Genomic DNA, 18,149 nt, shown 5'->3' with positions numbered 1-18,149 from the left:
TAGATAGTGAGAGAGCAGACATCCGTGTCCTGATGGAGTGGTCAAATCCAGAGCTCCAAAACTAGCTGTCTAGTGCTATATTCTTACCAGTTGTACATCAAAATGAGCGTGTTTTTTCTTATCTGTGGTGTCCTGAAAAGGTCCATCAGCGAGGGATTCTGCTTTCCACAATCTTCCTCTTCAAATTTAATATCCTATGGAAGAGCCAGTACATAGCACATTAAATTTCTCTGGGAGGAACTGATGCAAGGTACTGTCATGATGCTTACTTGCACGTACAAGCAAACCCTGAGCTCACCTTTAAATGGGAAGGCATCTTTTTCTGATTTTTTTTAGCCATATTTCTGACAATTTTCATAGCTTTGTCATTTTTTCCTTGAGATATCAGCCACCTGGGAGACTCTGGGAGGCACCTACAATGCGAGTGGATGCCATTATACAACAAAACATAAAGCCTACCTATTCTCCCATGAGTAGAGACTTTGGAGGGATTAAATAGAGGTCGGTGGATTTTTATTTTTTTTGGTTGGGTGGGTTTCATGTGCTACTTCCCACTCCTCCAGTCAGGAAAAGTAGTACATCCCATGGCTGAGATTGGAAGAAGAATAGTTGAGGTAGTGGCTTTAGTCAAAGAGGAGTTTACTAAAGATAAATCAGGGAGGAGCTTTGATTGAGAGTAGTGCTGTCACTTTATCCAGCCCATTCACCACAAACCAGCTCCTCTTAGGGAGCCATTTTTCACTTCTGCCAATACAGGTTAAGAAGTACTAATTAAGTTAGAACTGGTTTACCAATTCAAAAATATGGAAGAAGGAAGGCAACAAATTTCTTTCTACTATTCTTAACCTCTTGACCCACCCAGACAACTTGTCAAATCCAAAGCACTCAAAGCAAAAAATATTTATTAAAAAGATAAGAGAGAAACTTAAATGAAGGAGGACCCAAGTCCTTCTTTTTTTGGTTGGACCACAAAAACTGCAACTTTTCTGCCTTAAAAGAACACGATAACAGCCTGTTACAGTTATGTTAGCATTAGACAATTTGTGAATAATCATATTTTCAGTGTAAGACCAACTAAGCTATGCCAAGGCAACTATTTTCATTTATGAATTGCTTAAAGAAAGTAGTAAATTACACTAGTCCAATTTTCCCACAGTGTTTTTCCAAGTGGTCTCATTTTTAAACACAAGGTCAGGTGAGGTGCACATGCCAGGATTCAACAAGACCTCAGTTGCTGAGGGGTCCTATTTCCCTCTCCCTCTTGCTGGGAGCCCCCTCTTTGCACCAAAAGGTGTGTGTAGCAGAAAGGAGCACCCAGTTCCTCCCAGTATCAACCCGTGGGAAGCAGGAGGAGCCGGGATTTTTGGGCGTTGGGCAGAGGCACCCCAAAAGGGCACTCACCAGTAGTAGAGCAGGAGGAAGCAGGTGGGCAGGGTGACCGTGAGCTGCAGCCACCGCCAGTGCGGGAGGGCATAGGCGAGGCCGTCGAAGAGCAGGAGCCCGACGGAGAAGGCGGCCTGGTAGAGGATCCCCACCGTCCTGCGGTACTGCGGGCCCACCACCTCTGTCACTGCGGGCGTGCACAGGGACGTGTGAGCTCCCTGCCTGCCCCTCACGGCAGGAACCACCCAGGGGCATGATGCAGGACCAATGCTATGGTAACTCCTTGGAGAAACCTTGGTCATCACGGGCTTCCTGGCATAATGCCTCCTAACAAAACCCCCTGCTGCGCTTTTCTGGCACCCAAACTCCAGCAGAGAGGAAAACACTGCTGCTGGCCGTGCACTGGCCTAAGGCATCCAGCAGTGTCCTCTGCTGCAGAGATCCCAGAGTAAATCAGGCATTCGTAAAAGTGCACAGACAGATTTTGTTGTGAAGTCTAATGCCAACATCATACGTAATGTCTCCAACCCAAGAACAAAGCGGAATATTTTGTTCCCAAACAACAGGCTTTCAGCCTGCATCTCACTCCAAGTAATAAGGAAAGCCTGTATCAGAGGATGGCTCTGAGCTCCCAGGCCAGGGTGGGATCACTATTCATCTGCTCTTCGCTACTCCACGTCACAGCACAGAGCCACACATCTGTGGGTCTCTGTATCTTGTGGATACAGAATTAAAAGTAACTGGGGTTGTTCAGCCTGGAGAAAAGGAGACTCAGAGGTGACCTTATCACTCTCTTCAACTTCCTGAAGGGTGGCTGTGGTGAGCTGGGCGTCGGTCTCTTTCTCTGGGCAACAACAGACAGAAGAGGACACAGTCTCAAACTGCGCCAAGGGAGATACAGGCTAGAAATAAGGAGGAAGTTTTTCACAGAAAGAGTGATCAAATACTGGAATCATCTTCCCAGGGAGGCGGTGGAGTCACCATCCCTTGATGTGTTTAAAAAAAGACTGGATCTGGCACTTGGTGCCATGGTCTAGTTGAGGTGTTAGAAGATGGGTTGGACTCGATGATCTTAAAGGTCTCTTCCAACCTAGAAATTCTGTGATTCTGTGATTCTATTCCAGCAGGCAGGCACAAGCACACTTTGCATCCAGTTGTGTGACTTCAAGAAAGTCACATTTATTAGAAAAATAACAGTAAGGAACTAATTAGCAGCCAAATGAGCTGTTGAGTTTTGGAGCCACAGATTAGCTAATGCTGCTCAGCTGAACGATGCACAAAAACATCTCAGGCTCAGCAACACTGAGCCAGAAGCAGCTGAAGGTATACAAGCAGGATAATAAGGTTGTTCTGTCCTTGTATCCTTCCCTGGACATTTAGTATTGGCCACCCTTAGGGAGAAGATACAAATTTAAGGGAGCTTTGGGGCTGGTTCGGGATCTTTTGCATAAGAGAGTTTCAAGAGATTCCAGGAGGAACAAGATATAACAGAGAGAAAATATCAGGATGGGGGAAAACATTGTTCTGAAAAGGACTTCATGCTCCAAAACAGGTTCAAGCTCCCCAGAAGAGGGGATGGACATTTCATACATGCCAGGAAAAGATCTAAGAATCCAAGCAAGCATCCAGAAATGCACAGGAAGGAATAATCACGTTTAGCAAAAGACAGTCTGTAGGTGCTTTTATTTATACCAGACACCTGGATAACTGAATTAGCAAGGTGGCCACATTGAAAGATTTCATGGAAGTTTAGGGCTCTGACTTTTACATTTTTACCACTATCACAATGAATAGCATATCTCTCAGAGATATTGGGTACAGCCACCTGCCACCCTAACCCAGTTAATGTTCTGTAGGTCAGCTTTTAAAATAATCTGCTGCTTCAGTGATTGCTTGCAGTTGGATATTTTGGACAAGAGACTGAACTCCACTCCAGAAAAATCAGAGAAATCCCAAGCAGCTCTACCCTGAAGCAGAAGGAGGTCCTGAGATGGTCCCAGACCCAGCCTGGCTGCCCAGCTGTGCCTTACCAGCAGACACAGCTGGTGCAGGGCCCTGGGAGAGAGAGGCACCCACACAGGCTGGCTCCTCCATGGCTTGGCCTCCGCTCAGCCCAGCGCATACACACAGGTACAAAACACCTCGTCTTCTTATCAGCAAGTACGTGCTGTTCTTCTGATGTTTTTATGTTCTCTGTTTCCCTCTTTGTGTCATAAAAATGTCTCAAGTTTTCCCCACCCTCTGCCTGCTTCTTTAATGGCCTCCTCTGTCCACGTCCTGTCTGCACCTGGGCCAGAGGGGCTGTGCCTGCCTGGTCACCTTCCCTAGCCAGAGCCTGATGGAAGGAAGAGGAGCCATGGGGCCCAGACAGATCTGCAAATGTGAGCTGCACCATAGGGGAAAGCCTATCTTGAGGTAAGAACCCTAATACACCACCACTATTGTTGTTTCTCCCTAATGACAGTGCTTGTAAACATCCTGGGAAGCCAAAGAGGGAGAAAACTCCTAAATAAAACACCATGGGAGGCATTTTTTTAAATGGCTTATTTTTCAAGTTTTTTGGAGTTGAGTTTTGTTCCTTCATCATCTGCAGCTAGTCTTGCTCCTAGGAGCAGGTCCTGCACTCACCCAGGATGTAGCCTGAAGTCCAGCAGCCCTTGCTGACCAGCCCTTGCAAGAACCGGATGATGACTATCCACAGGTAGCTGGGCACGAAGGCCAGAAGGAGTCCACACACAATATTGGCAACAATTGTTGTTAAAAGGCAAAATTTACGGCCAAACCTGGATTGGAAAATGATAGGCATGAAGGAAACCACTAATCATGGAAGTATTTTAAACTAGTAAGAGCTTTGTGTATCTTCAGGGGGAAAAAAAATCCAGTTTTGCTATGTGATATAGAGACATGCTTTTTTTCTTTGTCCCTTATTCACTTATCTGCTTTTCTGTGCCATGAAAAGCTACTGTGCCAGTTGCTCAGCAATTCCACAAAAACTTTGAGGAAAAAAAGAATAGTCCCATGTTTACATATATTACATTGGGACTGAAAAATAAGTAAGGGTTAATGTTATGATTCTGATAGTTCCACAGGCACCAGATTTATAAAGGATGTATTCACCACAACCTTTACCTTTAAAACAGTAATGTATGGATCTGCTTGTGAGTGGGCTGCATTTCTCAGCTGGAGCAGCTCAGAGCCTGCTGTGCTAACAGTCCTGGGCAGAAGGGGGGCAAGGGGGAAAACAGGCCCTCGAGTACTGACATTTGTTTCTCTTTAACCCCAGGTGCCTGAGCCAGGGAGTCTGACTCTGCTGGCTCTGAACAGGGAGCTAGAGGGGTTATCTGCTTTTTCACAGTGACTGCTGCTGCACACATCTGGCAATCTGTGACAACTCTTTGTAAACTTCTCCAAGCTGCAGCCACACAGAGTGTGGCAGGTTAAGTGGGAGATCCAAACCATGTATTTCCAGGCTTTGGTTAACATCTGAGGGCTCTGATATGGCACAGTAGGAAGTCTGGGGTGTACAATTCTAAAATAGAATGGGCTCTGCAGGGCTCTCTGAGCAGATCTGTCTTAACAACCAGACACAACCTGAAAGGCAGGATACTGGCTCATGCTGCCACTGAAGGTCCAGGAGGATGACCTTATTTTCAGAAGAGCTGAGATGATATCACTTGCACAACCTTTATCTAGGTTTGGCTGCTGAACATAGATAAGGGAGGTCAGGGGGTTTTGCTGTCAGCCCACACGTACCTGTCTGCAATGTAGCCAATGTTTAAGGAGCCAATAAAAAACCCAGCGTTCACAGAAGACTGAAAGAGATCCAACTTCCAGGAGTCCTCACACACCAGGTCAAACTGAAGGAGCAACCACAGTCAGAGACAAAAGAGTGAAATGAGGAACTGGCTCACGTCCACAACTCTCCTTCACTTCAGTTAAAGATTTAAACTTGTTTAAATGGGTCATGTTTCTGGGTCAATGCCTGTTTTGCCAGCACACAGAAATCCTACTAACTTAACTAATTGTCCGACATTAAAAACTGGAAAAAGCCCTTGAGCAGTTTACTGGCATCTCCCATTCATGTCTCATCTCTCTTTTCTGGAAAGAGCATAAGTGAGTTATTATCTGTCAAAACTGGCACCTGAACCTGTGTTGCCCTCATTGATCAAATCAGCGTGGATCTGACAATCACCCTGAGTTTTTCAAACAGCATTTTTTTTTTGTGGCTGATGGTGAACATTTCTAAGCAGTTCTTGTTGCCTCATACCCTGGCATGGCAGAGTACTCACCACAGACCACTCAGGACTGTGTGATGCCTTTACTAGAAGCATCTTAGATGCCTTCAGGAGCCTGCCTTGTCCCAGGTCCTATGGAGCACTGGCTTTCTGGAGAAGGGTGGAAGTACCTGCATCTGCCCTGAGGTTACAGCATTTTCTCTCTGCTCTGGTCTTTAGCTCAGCTACATTGTTGTATGTGTCTGGAGAGCAGACATTTTTATGCGGGGCCAAGCTTTATACCACATGGATACCCACATATATTTGCCATCTAGTCTTGTCCTACCTTACTGGTATAAATACATAAAAGCTACTAGAGAAAAAGCTATTGCAAAAACTTCTCCTAAAATGACTGAGAATCCCTTCCCTTCCTCCTGGTAGCTGGGTTTAACTGAATCTATGCATCCATAATTAACACAAAACCAAATATTTCTTCTGATGCTCTATGGGACTTCCCACAAGGACCTTCTTCCATATGCAAACTTTCCCTTTGAAATAACATGACTTACACTGCACGATCCTTTCCTTTTCTTAGCTGTCATAGCAGGGGACAACATGTCAGAGCCTGAGAAGTTTCACAGAAACAGTCACAACCAGGAACTCATTGACAAAATGCAGAGTGATGTGACATATCTGGTTACCCCATGAAGGAAGCAGCCCGTGTGCCTGGCCTTGCACCCCGTCAGCAGGAGAGGGGAGACAGCAGAGGTGAGAGCATGACTGCATAAGCGCACACAGACTGCAAGTGCTCAGCTTCCCACAGCCTCAGGAAATGATGGTGGGGGCATCTCACCACGGGATGTGCTGGAGCATTTTCCAGTGAGATGTGCAGCTGAGCTGCTGCTGCGTAGAAGACCGGGCTCAGTCTGCATTTGAGGTGCCTCACTTCCTCCCTTTCCTATCTCACAGCCCATGACTTGCTGAAAGAAGTACATTTAGAGTGCACCCCCTTATATCCAGGGCCAATCTCTTAGAAAACTATGAATGCTGAAGTTGCTAGAGCACAGATTTTAACTGCTCCTGTGTTAGACATATAGGGGAAAGAATCCTGACTGCCTCTAAATATTTGGTGGAACTTTCTATGATGAGATCAAGCTTGTCATCCCAGTAACTGGTTTATTCTTAAAGCACCTGAACTGCTAAAGTACAGCAAGTAGCTTAAGTACTACTTTCAGTTTATTCACACTCCTTCTGAGAATAAAATTTCTACAGTTTATTCCTGACTTAAGCTGTTTAATTGTAGGAAGCAATACCTTTCCTCACACTGACTGCAATTCATTTTTATTTAAAACCAACTCTAAAATACATTATTCATTAAAAAAAAGAAAGAAGAAAAAAAGAAGAGGGTGGGGAGAAGAAATCAAGACCATTGCATTGGCCAGTTTTTTTTGCAGCACTGCTAGCTGCACTGTTTACACTCCTTCACCAATTGGACCTCTCATGTGACAGGAATTTCATTCAGAACTGGACTTTATCTACCTGGGGATTTATTTGCTGAAATATGCTTTGCTCCCCAGCTGGAGATATAAGCCTCCTGAGCAGCCAAGGCAACACTTCACAGCAAGGACAGAGGGACAACGACTTGTAAACCCCCAAGCACAAGTTCACAGTAAGAGCCAATCCCTCCTCCAGGTAAGCAGGGGATATTTAACACAGCCTAGGCTCCACCAACCCTCTCCCCCAGCCCTCACCTCAGCTGTAACAGAAGGGGACGGGACAAAGGGGGTTGTTTTTACCTCTGTCACGATAGAGCTCCCTGGGGAGTCGTAGACCCAGCCATCCCGGCAGGGCCCGAGGGGGACGGGGTCCCCAGTGCCCCACAGGCTGCCGAGGGGGTCGGTGCAGCTGATGCCTGTTGTGTTCCAGTCCACCTCGTACCTCCTGCAGCGGCTGCTGAAGCTGGCCCCGTGGCCATCCCACTGGGGAACTGTGTGATTCAGCTGCTCCTCCAGGTTCCAGCCACAGCGCTGGCTCAGCTCAGCCACCCCGGGGCTGAAGCAGCGATGCTCGGGGGTGAACCCGAAGAAGACGACCCCCACGTACACTGGGGTGAAGGAGGCAGATAACAAACATAGGACAAAAAAGATTTGCTTCTGGAACCTGTCAAATTCGCCAACATGCTCTAAAATGTCATCTAGGGTTGGCATTTTGGCACTCAAACCACCTCAAAGACCTCAGCTAGGTCCTCTCTGCAGCCCTGATATATTTAGTTGGCAGCAAAGCTATTTAAGTTACAAAGATATTTGACCAAAAGTCAAGACTAACTCTATAAATTATTAAACTACATGTTGCAAGCTCTATTTTTTAGGTTTCATTTGAAATCAGACCTTAATTCACCTAAGGTGAATTTGCCTTTAACCCCTAATCAGAGCACTTATACATTCCTGTTCTCTGGAACAGCCCCTATGGGTCACAGCCCTTCAGATTTTTTGGGGGGTTTGGGGGTTATTTTTTTAGTTAGGCAAGTCAGCTCCTCAAATAACAGGCATTTTTAAGCAGCAAACATAGATGGAAAATTCTACCAGCATACAGGCAACACATGGGTTTAGTGCAGAATGGCTGGGCGCCACATGAGCAAAGCTTCTTAACCAGGATCTGTAAAAAACAGGTGGGTACACTCAAAAAGGAATGTCTACACATTGAGCCATAGAGCAGCAAAGGACCAGCTTTCCTGAAAACTCCTCTGTCACATGTGTCTCACCCCTCACCCTCCACACTCTTCCATTCCCAAGGAAAACCTCTCCCCATCAGGGAACACACTTTCACCTGACCATATTTTTGCAGCGATCCAAAAGAGAAAACGCATTCATTACAGAATTATGCACTGCGAATAGCTGTGGAAAGCCATACTATACAGTGTCTATGGCCAAAACAGCTTTTTTTTTTTTTCTTTACCACAGAAGACCTATAGGACTTCATGTTGGCTTCCTTGAAGGCACCTCAAATAAATGCAGTTTTATTAGGCTCCAGTGGTACATTGTCCTACCTATGGATAGATATCAGCTACTCCCATATCTTTTGCTGACCACAGCAGCCTTCCATCAGAAAGAAAAGCCTAAGTGGAGGTAACATTTAAAAGACATTTTTGAAAAGTGAAAAATCGTCTGTAAAGCAATTGGAATAGCTTAGGCAACAAAGAAAAAAGAATTAAAGACACGATACACTCTGAAAAAAATAAACCAGGCTTAGAAGGCCATTCTGGACCAGGCATTGAAACAGAACTTCATCTCACTGCTCATCAACTACAGATCAAGACTAAGCAGCTGTGAAAGCTGCTTTGCAAACCAACAGTTCAAGAACCTTCCCCATATCAAACAGATGTGCTTTCTCCTCTCCTGCTCCATCGTCTTCTCTGTCAGGAGCATCTACACCAAGTTAACAAGAACTCCTCTCCTGGCCACTCAGAGCTGTGTCACCCTCAGCCAAGCACAGCACCACCCCACTCCAGACCTTTGCCTCCCTGGCTGCAGGAGCTCCATGTGGAACTGGGGAGGGGAACAGGGACACAAACGTGCAGAGCAGTCACCACACTCACAGCCAGCCCCTGCAACCTCCCTCAGCAGGGGGAGGTGTGCACTCAGCTGGAGCCAAGGGAACTGAAGTCAAAGCCTGCCTGGGAAGTGGGTGAAGCTAAGGCATTAGGCTGCATCTTAAAAGCACACCCAAAACCCGCTCACATCACTTCTTTTCCAACAGCTTTATTTAAACAGTTGGTAATGGTGTGCAAAAGTTTCACTTGAACTACAGAAGTTTGATCCAGACTAGGCTATTTTTCCCCATTTCCCACCATTCTCTCTGCAGCCAGCCCAGAAGGGGCTGTGTGAACTCTGCCAGGCAGGTGGGTTTCTAAAGGACACTTCCCAAGGAGTTGTGATGCTGACTAGCAAAGCTTCTGCTCCTGGCCCAGCCATTTGTACAGACTCATCTGGGCACTGCTATTCTCATAACCCTTCCCTCCACATAGTTGAGTATTCTTCTGGGAAAAATCATCTGGTGAAGCTGGTTATGCATCCAGCTCTCTATGAGGGAAGATTCAGCCAGGCTACCTACAAATGCCTGGGTAAAAAGTGGGCAATAGTTCCAAGACCAGGCACTGAAGTCACCCACTGTCAGATACAAATTATAACATTGTTTTTGCTCAGATATGCGCTCTCAGACAGAGCAGCTCTGTTCTACCTAAGCCTTGCTAGGCACAGCCCAAACCAAGAGACCGTGTGATTTTAGCAGAAGAAATAATTTCATGCAGTTGGTTCATGGATCAAGTAACTCCAAAATGCCAACCCTGATGACCTGGGCAAGGGAAGCAGAACCCTCTGACATGCATTGAGAGAACTGTTGTAATGATAACAGATAGAATTAAAAATACACCATCAAGCCTCTCACTTCAGCAAGCTCCCCTAACTATAAATATGAAAATGCTGATTTAAGTTTGAAAAGATGCAGCTTAAGCCAAACTGACTCACAGCTACACTTGTAGCAATACAAGAGGAACACCCAAGCCTGATTAAAGAATGAATACACCACCAGGGCCTGCCTATATATTCTGATCTTTGTCATCAAACACTGATTCTCATTTTGAGTGACATGATTGAAGTATTAACCATCACAGCAGGAAAGGGCCTCACCAGGCTGGTGAGCAGCACACAGAATAGTGCAAGAAAGATTCCAGACTTGAAATGTGGGATTTGGAATACCCACTTCATATCTTTTATTGAAATTGCTGAATACTTTATATTACACTATTTTGATTCAAAATGGAGTTTTTATAAAAAGAAACCATTGTTGAAACTGAATAAGCCAGCCAAATGGAACAACAAAAAGTTTCAAAAAATTCTGACCAATGCATGTTCTTGTACAATGCTTTGAAACCCTAACATTGTCCATAATTTCATTTAGGAAACACCTGGAGAGGAGCAAGACTGCTAGAGAAAAACTGACTTGCATTTATTACCAGCAACATTTCAAATCAATGATCATGGCCAGGATCATAGCATACAGACTAGAAATTAGGCTATCAGAAAATATTGGCCCAGATTTATTTTCTTGAAATTAATACCAGAGAGAGGCATTATGTAGACTAGGGCTCCTCTATTCCTTGGGTTTTTCTTGGTGATGACAAACTGGGTAGTGCAGACTGTATTATAGGAACTCTGCCTCTACGTTCTTGAAGAGTCCGGTTCTCTGTGCAGTTGGCCTAGTCCAGCCATAATCAAGGAAAAAAAAATCTTTGGGTGCTTGTCAGCTGCTTAGGCAAATACTGATGCAGTCAGTCATATGACCAGTACCAAAAAAAAAAAAAAAACAAAAAAAAACACCATGCGAAGAACAGCAACCATTTCAGGCTAAAGCTATACAGAATTGTACCTTTCAGTCCACACCTCTGAACCAATGATCTGTTTAAATTAGAATGGATATTCAAATTTACAGGATAAATTAGACCAGTTCCAAAATTTACATCAAATCATCCCAACACACAAAAGTTATACTTTTCCTTGTCTCACAATGGGTGAGCCCATAGAAGAATACCCTGCCGGCAGGAAGAACATGTTACTATTAAGCAAACCTGAGTAGTGAGGATCAATAAATACAAGGAGTTAAAACGATAGTAGTCGGATAACTTGAGTCTCACAAGCCAGGGGCTTCATTAAGCCTTAATCTTTTCCTTTCAAAGGTTTCTCTTTTTAAAGCAAGCATTTAACATCTATGCTGAGACTTAAAAAAAAAGTGTCCTGGCTAGAGAGAGTCAACTAACTCAGCCAACTGGATGTCAGAAATCCAGTCATTACTGAACAGATCATTGTAAACAACCAAGAAATCTTTCTCTTCTTCCCTTTTCAATGGTTTCTTGTTAAAGGCAAAATTCAGAAAAATCTTTCAGGCTGAAGTCCTCGTATTTGGTTGGAAATGTTGTCCTGTTATATATAATCTCTCTATATATATTTGATTAGGCACAAGAAGGGTTATTAAATATTCAACAAGTCCTCATCACTATCATCATGAAACGATGCTGTATTTGTAGAGTTCTGTGCCTGATGCTGGCCTGGCTTTGCTATTGCTTTTGTTTCCTTTCCTCCATTCAGTAAATAAGATTTGTTATCACTGCCAAAATTGTGTGGCTTCTTTTGTGGGTGCTTGCTCTTGTCTAGTCCTCTTCCTGTTTGAATCTTTACATCTGGAATAGTTAACACTTCATCCTCACTGTCCAGATCATCCACATGGAGAGAGGTAAGGGCTTCAGACGTAACAGACTTTGTAGCAATGTGACCGTTCTCCTGCCCTCCTTTGGCTGTTCTTGGATTTGGTGCTGCAACTTCCTCCATAAGCCACTCTGTCTCATTCTCATTAGCTTCTTCTTCACTGCTTATCTGCAAGAAAAGAAAAGAGGAGACTGCATCTGCCACTCTTGACCAACACACACTGATCTCTCCAGTGGTCAGACCCCGCAGCATGCACGGCCTTGGTTTAAGGCAGCTGTGAGACAGTAAGCACTGCAAGAGCATCACTTTTCACTGAGCTGAAACTGACTTGGTTCTCTTCTTGTACATTTACATGTTATTTGGGGATTTATGGACTGCTCTTCATTTTCTCAACTGCATCTTCCTTACCCATTTCACAATATAAATATATATATATATATCAGCTATGTGGCTTTCCTGATGCCACACCATATGGTTTCCATGCACTTAAGGAATAAGGAATTAAGGGGGTTATTTATTTATTAGCAAAAGCTTCCTATTCAGAAAACGCGACAAGAAACAAATTTGATTTTGTCACTGCATTACCTTTGTGTATTTGTAAGAAACACCAGATGATCTTCTGCAGCAGTTTGTTATCTTGTTTATTACAATTTCCCTAAACAAAGGAAAGAATATTATATTAGGAACACTATATCCACTTATTAGCCCTTGCTTTTCTTCACTGGAATTTTACCATCAACATAAAGCATGTCAACAAATGAGCTACAACCTATCACACTGACCCTGAACCACTCTATCCAAATCCAGTTCAGGATGATGTACATCTTCCCCCTTGCTACAGCTTCAGACTTACTGTTCTGAAACCCCTCTGGCCTTCATATCTAAGGTGAAAACACCCCAAAAGTCATCTGGAAAGCAGAGGAACAGCAGGACTTGCACTTTTTCCCTGATACTGTTGTATGGATCTAGTCTGATTCCATGAAAGTGGAGGGATATCAAATACTAACAATATTGTCATACTGTTTTATGCTCCTTAATTAGCAGCTGCCCACAAGAGATTCTAGACCAACTCAGCTGTACACCCCAGCTCTCTTTACATGGGCCTTCAGACAGTAATGGAGAATTTGAAGGAACCAGCAGTTTGACAGCTGATGCTGCCAACTGAAAAACAGAACCCAAACCTCTGAAGTTTACTAGTTCCATTTCATTTCTGGCAGAAAACCAAGTTCTGATAAAGAAACTTCTAAAGCCTCTTAATAATTTCTTACCTCCTCTCTTTTTTGTAGAACAGCAAGATTATGAGACATGCAATGAGAACAACCAGGAGGACACTAAGCACAGCACCAACAGCCTGGCTTCTCCTTGAAAGACCTTTATGTATTTGGGTCTCCTCATCTGTCTGGTGATGATTGTTTCCTGGATCATTGGTTGATCTAGCAATGTAAATTGAAAAGATAAGATCTATTGATAAATTTTGTTAAACTGGATTAGAAACAGCAGATCAAAAGAAGACATGCCACACCATCCAGTCATTCCAACCTAACAGCTGCATGAACTGAATGTAGGGGATTTCATCTACGTAAAAAACAACCTGAAAAACCCAAATGTATGTACTGTGCCTACATCCCAGTATGCTATCAAATAGTGCATGAAACTACAGTCAAGACTGCACAGCACAATTAAGCACCCCAAAGCTTATACAGCAGCAGTTATCCACACAAAGCTGCTGTTTTAGAACTGAATCTGAACATGAGGAAGCTCCAACAGCTACAGAAATTATCTACCTCTCATCTGACTATGGCACTACACACACCAAACTCCCTCAACAGATTTAAATCAGAATCAAGAGTTTGCCTGTGCTTTCAAGCTGGCAGCCAGAAAGTAAACACTCCCAGAAGTAGTCACTCCACTTTTCACAGTGAGGCTGCCTACCTGTCAGGAACATTGCAAGCACCTAGATACAGACAGTCCCCTTTTAACACTGTCCCCTAACTAATCAGTAGATTAACTGATCATATTTAATTGCAGAAATGCTTCATTGCTCCTTGAACACCTGTACTGATATTCCATTCCAGGATAAAGAAGTGGGCAGATAGAGGGGAAGGCCAGTCTTTGTCACAGCTTCAAAGTTTTCCAGACGGTAAGGCAAGGGGGACTAAACATCTCACACACAAACTGTTTGCTCCTCTCAGTAACATGAAATAGCATGTTCTGTCAGCTACAGTAGCTTTTACTTAGTGAAAACAATTATATTAATTCCACTGTGCCTCTCCAGCTGTAAATCCAGATCGGTTTGGCAAGCTTTAATTCAGTAGTCATGTGCCGAACACTGCATACATGATCATCAGTTTATCTATAACCTTACTGCTTTTTTAGCTTTTCCCCTTTTCCCAATCACTGTGACAAATAAATACAAAAAAGCCTTTTAATGAAAAGCGCTGACAGAAGCTGCTTTCAGGAAACATTAATGCACATTATCTACTCACATTAATGGACACACAGCAGATGTGTACCAGGTAAACAAATACTGGCAATCTGCTGTCTCATGAAGGAATTCAGGGATGCCTTCCTTTGCTTCTGGATTGCAGTGGAAGAAAATGGTTGAAGACACAAACTTTGTTTTATCTTTACCACACCTGGAGTCAGATGAAAATATGACATCCAAATCATCATCTACAACAAGAAGAAAAAACAGTTTACTTCCTTGAGAACAATCTGTAAACACTAGACCCTGGGAAAAAAAAAGTAGCTACCTAAAGGAAATCATTGCTCATGCAGCATGAGCACAGATGAAAACAGGAGATGAAAGTCTTCCAAATTCAAGTCTTTCTGTTTTCAAGTGTCAAGCCCTAACCCCTATTAAAACCATATTTGCAACTGAGCTTACACAGAGAAAAAAAAAAAAAGAAGAAATCTAAATTGTGCTAGACAGACTCAACCAAGAACCATTTTCTGTTGAAGCAATTCACAGAGCATCAAGCAATTCTGTCTGGTGAGTACGTACTTACCATCAACATAGTATTTGGCATTTCTGGCAGAACCAACTCTCCGAACGCGCCGCTCATTGGTTTTCACCTGGCAGATGTTGGCTCCAAAGCATTCTGGGGAACTTGAGTTTGTTATACCAGAAAGTTGAATTTCATACACATATTTATCACCATTTGTCCGTACATCACCAGAAGCTGTGTACAACCTGAGGAAACAGAGGAAAAATCTATTCTTAAGCCTAAACTCACATGTTGGGGTTATTCCTAAGACATAAGACTGGCAACAGTGGTAGGTGCTATCTGCTATCACTGGTTGATTCCAGAGCATGCTGAGTGATTCAGCAACCAGAAAAGATTCAGGACTGTGGCTTCCTCCTTGAAGTAGAAATAAAGATTATATTTAGCATAAATATAATCCTTTGTAAGGACAGAAAGCAGATTTTTCCAGCTATCCTGCCCTCAATGTGTGAGAGACCACATAAATACCTTCAAAGGTTTAAGATAGTATGAAGACAAAAGCATGATTCAGTGGCTCATACACACTACTGACTGTGAGAACCACGTGGTGTGCTCTGCAGCTATGAAAAATGGCACAGGTTAGCAATTTTCTCCAGAAAGGTAACTAGTTCTACCATTCTGCTGTTTTGGGGTTTGTTTGGGTTTGTTTTACTCACTTGGAATAAACATCCCCTAAAGAAAAGTTTTTCCCAGTTGCAGAATTAATGACTGTTCCATTCACCACCTCTACCTCCTGCTGCTTCACAGCACAAGCTGCACGTGTGTCCCACGTGATGTAGTAAGCACAGTTTTCTTCATCAAACCTACCAAATAAAAGATAAAGCTGATGATTCCAGGAAAGAGTAACAAGTTTTTAGCATCTTGAGAAAAGGAAAAGACAACTGCAAACCCACATGTGACAATGTCCTGCCTAAGCATCACACCTGGAGTAAGCTAAAATAGCCAAGCAGCACACAAAACAAAGGTATCTGAAGAATTACATTGGATTTTTCTGCAGTTTCATGATTTTAGAAGACTTGGCTGCACCTGAATTTCCTACTGAAAATTCCAGAATTCCCACCGTGTATCAAAGGGTTTGGTTGATATATTTTAGCAAGCAAACACAACAGGCTCCTTTTCTGCAGCATGTTAAACTTGCCTTTTATTTAAGCAAGACAAGAGGTATAAGCTAGTGTCATGGTTCTGGCCATGACAGGGTAGTATTTTTGCAGTAGCCAGGAAAGGACATGGCCAGGACCCAGAGGTTATCTATACCAGCTCACATCATTGCTAGGAACACCTAGCAGGGGGGAGGACACCTTTTCTAGGGAGAAGGGGTCCCTTCTGGGCCAGCACAGCATGGCAGAGGGATGCCAGTCACCTATCGTTGTCTTGTTTAAATCAGTCAGCTCCTTCTTGTACCCTCTGTCATTGGTATTATTGCTGTTACTGGTTTTTTTTCTTAACTCATTTATTTCCAGTAAACTGTTATTTCAACCCATAATCTGTACCTTTTGTGCTCCCACATCTCCTCTCCAGCCCTCAGAACAGAAAAGGGGGGAACAAGCAGTGTGTAGTTTCAGTGGGAACACTGAATTAGAGAATACCATTCTTAAACCATGACCGCTAGTCAGACTTTACTGCCTAGCTCTTTGACTCACAAGAGCATTTTGTTCAGTTTTCCAATTCTACAAGCAATACTGAGTTAATAATATCAAGACAAAGCAAAAAGTCCTCAAGCTTTCTTAGTATTTGTGATCATGCATATATACCTTATTTTAGAGAGCTTCTGGTTAAATACACTGTATTGAGGCAGAAATAACCTATGCTTTATTAGCTCAATCACTTACCTACAGAAAATGTTCTTTAATAAATGGATTTTGGACAGAGGTAAGAGTGGTTGTACAATGACACTGGATACTGACACTGAAAACAACAGCATCCAAACCATTGTCAGATTTAATTCGGAAGCAGAATGCTAATTTTTTCCCAAAAATGTTAAGATAAACACAAAATATTATGTTTATGGAAAGGAACAACTGCACAAAGTCCAGAAGACTCTATACCTTCCAAGCACAGACCATGGATTATTTTAGGGACTGTCCAACAGAGCAGAGAGTTCCTGTCCTGAGATTTAAGGGTTTACTAGAGAGGTATAAATCAGCCATGAAGGTATGTAAGTTTATTACTCACCTCTGCAGCATGGGCATGCCAACTGTTCTTGCACATTTCAGTTCTATAATTGTTGTCACTTTCTTATTGTTCCTACATTCTTGCCCACTGGAATAACTAATATACACTGTATCACCTAGAAGAAAAAAAAAAGTGACAAAAGGTTTTTGTAAGCAGCTGTCAGAAATTTCCTTTGCTCCTCTGCCCTCTCACAACTATAGAATCACAGACTGGCTGAGGTTGGAAGGGATCCCTGGAGGTCATCTGGTCCAAACTCCCTGCTCAAGTGGGGTCACTTGTGGCCAGCTGTCAGGACTGTGTCCAGACAGCCTTTGAATACCTCCAAGGTAGCAAACTCCACAACCTCCTTAGACAACCTGCGCCAGTGTTTGGGTATCCTGACTGTAATAAAAGGGTTTCTTAATATTCAGATAGATAATTCATTTCTTAAAGCTTTAATGACAAAACTGTTTAATTGCTTCAATGTTTTCTCATGCCTTAAACATCACATTAGGTTTTCATTTTTAAACAGAAGATTCACTGATAAAAATATTTCAAAATAAAGGCTTCAGCATAATTTAAAAACTACTACAACCAGGCTGTAAGATTTAAACCTTTAATCTCTAGCTCTCCACAGGAAGAAAAAGTAACTCTACCTGTCACATTCAGCTTCTGTGTATGAACAAGTCCAAGAACTTGAACATCTCCATTATAGCTTTTCCTGCAAATACTGGCTCTTTCAGGGCAGCCTTTGGGTCCCTCATGCACCATCTGACAAAGGTTCACATAGTACCTATACAGAATATGGAAGACAAAACTTCTTTAAAATTCATTTAGGCTAAACTGAAGAAGTGATAAACAAACTTTAGAATCTTTGTGGCAAGCTAGACAGGTTGCAACAAACTAAATCTCAAATTAGCTGACAGACTAAAACATGTACTAAGGTTTGGCAGATTACTTCTAACAATCATTTTCAAGTAAAAGACTGTGCCGAAAAAATTTTTAAAAGGAAGATAAATTAAAAAAAAAAATTGATCATTTACCAGATTAGGTCACTAATTAATTTTGACCTAGGTCCAGACTAGGAATTGGAACAGAGTCAAGAAATATCCTGAAGTTTTTTCATTTATAAAAGTTAT

General features: G+C 42.9%; 2 protein-coding genes across 2 annotated transcripts in view; both read right to left on the bottom strand.

The window, feature by feature from the left end:
* Positions 1 to 7,833, bottom strand: part of SLC22A2 (solute carrier family 22 member 2) — a 10,626-nt gene extending 2,793 nt beyond the window's left edge. Inside the window, exons 1-6 of the mRNA XM_005425650.2 lie at positions 7,394 to 7,833; positions 5,137 to 5,240; positions 4,012 to 4,166; positions 1,402 to 1,570; positions 299 to 413; positions 88 to 194 (exon numbers count right to left, since the gene is read on the bottom strand). Coding sequence (XP_005425707.2) covers positions 88 to 194; positions 299 to 413; positions 1,402 to 1,570; positions 4,012 to 4,166; positions 5,137 to 5,240; positions 7,394 to 7,804 — 1,061 coding nt within the window. The 5' untranslated portion in view covers positions 7,805 to 7,833. The remainder of the gene's footprint in view (positions 1 to 87; positions 195 to 298; positions 414 to 1,401; positions 1,571 to 4,011; positions 4,167 to 5,136; positions 5,241 to 7,393) is intronic.
* Positions 7,834 to 10,328: 2,495 nt separating this feature from the next.
* Positions 10,329 to 18,149, bottom strand: part of IGF2R (insulin like growth factor 2 receptor) — a 50,212-nt gene continuing 42,391 nt past the window's right edge. Inside the window, exons 41-48 of the mRNA XM_005425676.2 lie at positions 17,667 to 17,803; positions 17,032 to 17,146; positions 15,516 to 15,662; positions 14,863 to 15,047; positions 14,341 to 14,527; positions 13,123 to 13,287; positions 12,440 to 12,509; positions 10,329 to 12,022 (exon numbers count right to left, since the gene is read on the bottom strand). Coding sequence (XP_005425733.1) covers positions 11,621 to 12,022; positions 12,440 to 12,509; positions 13,123 to 13,287; positions 14,341 to 14,527; positions 14,863 to 15,047; positions 15,516 to 15,662; positions 17,032 to 17,146; positions 17,667 to 17,803 — 1,408 coding nt within the window. The 3' untranslated portion in view covers positions 10,329 to 11,620. The remainder of the gene's footprint in view (positions 12,023 to 12,439; positions 12,510 to 13,122; positions 13,288 to 14,340; positions 14,528 to 14,862; positions 15,048 to 15,515; positions 15,663 to 17,031; positions 17,147 to 17,666; positions 17,804 to 18,149) is intronic.

Source organism: Geospiza fortis, unplaced genomic scaffold, assembly GCF_000277835.1.
Source record: "Geospiza fortis unplaced genomic scaffold, GeoFor_1.0 scaffold217, whole genome shotgun sequence".
NCBI classification, from domain to species: Eukaryota; Metazoa; Chordata; class Aves; order Passeriformes; family Thraupidae; genus Geospiza; species Geospiza fortis.
The sequence above is the reverse complement of the archived record's forward strand: the minus strand, read 5'-3'. Positions and strand labels throughout refer to the sequence as shown.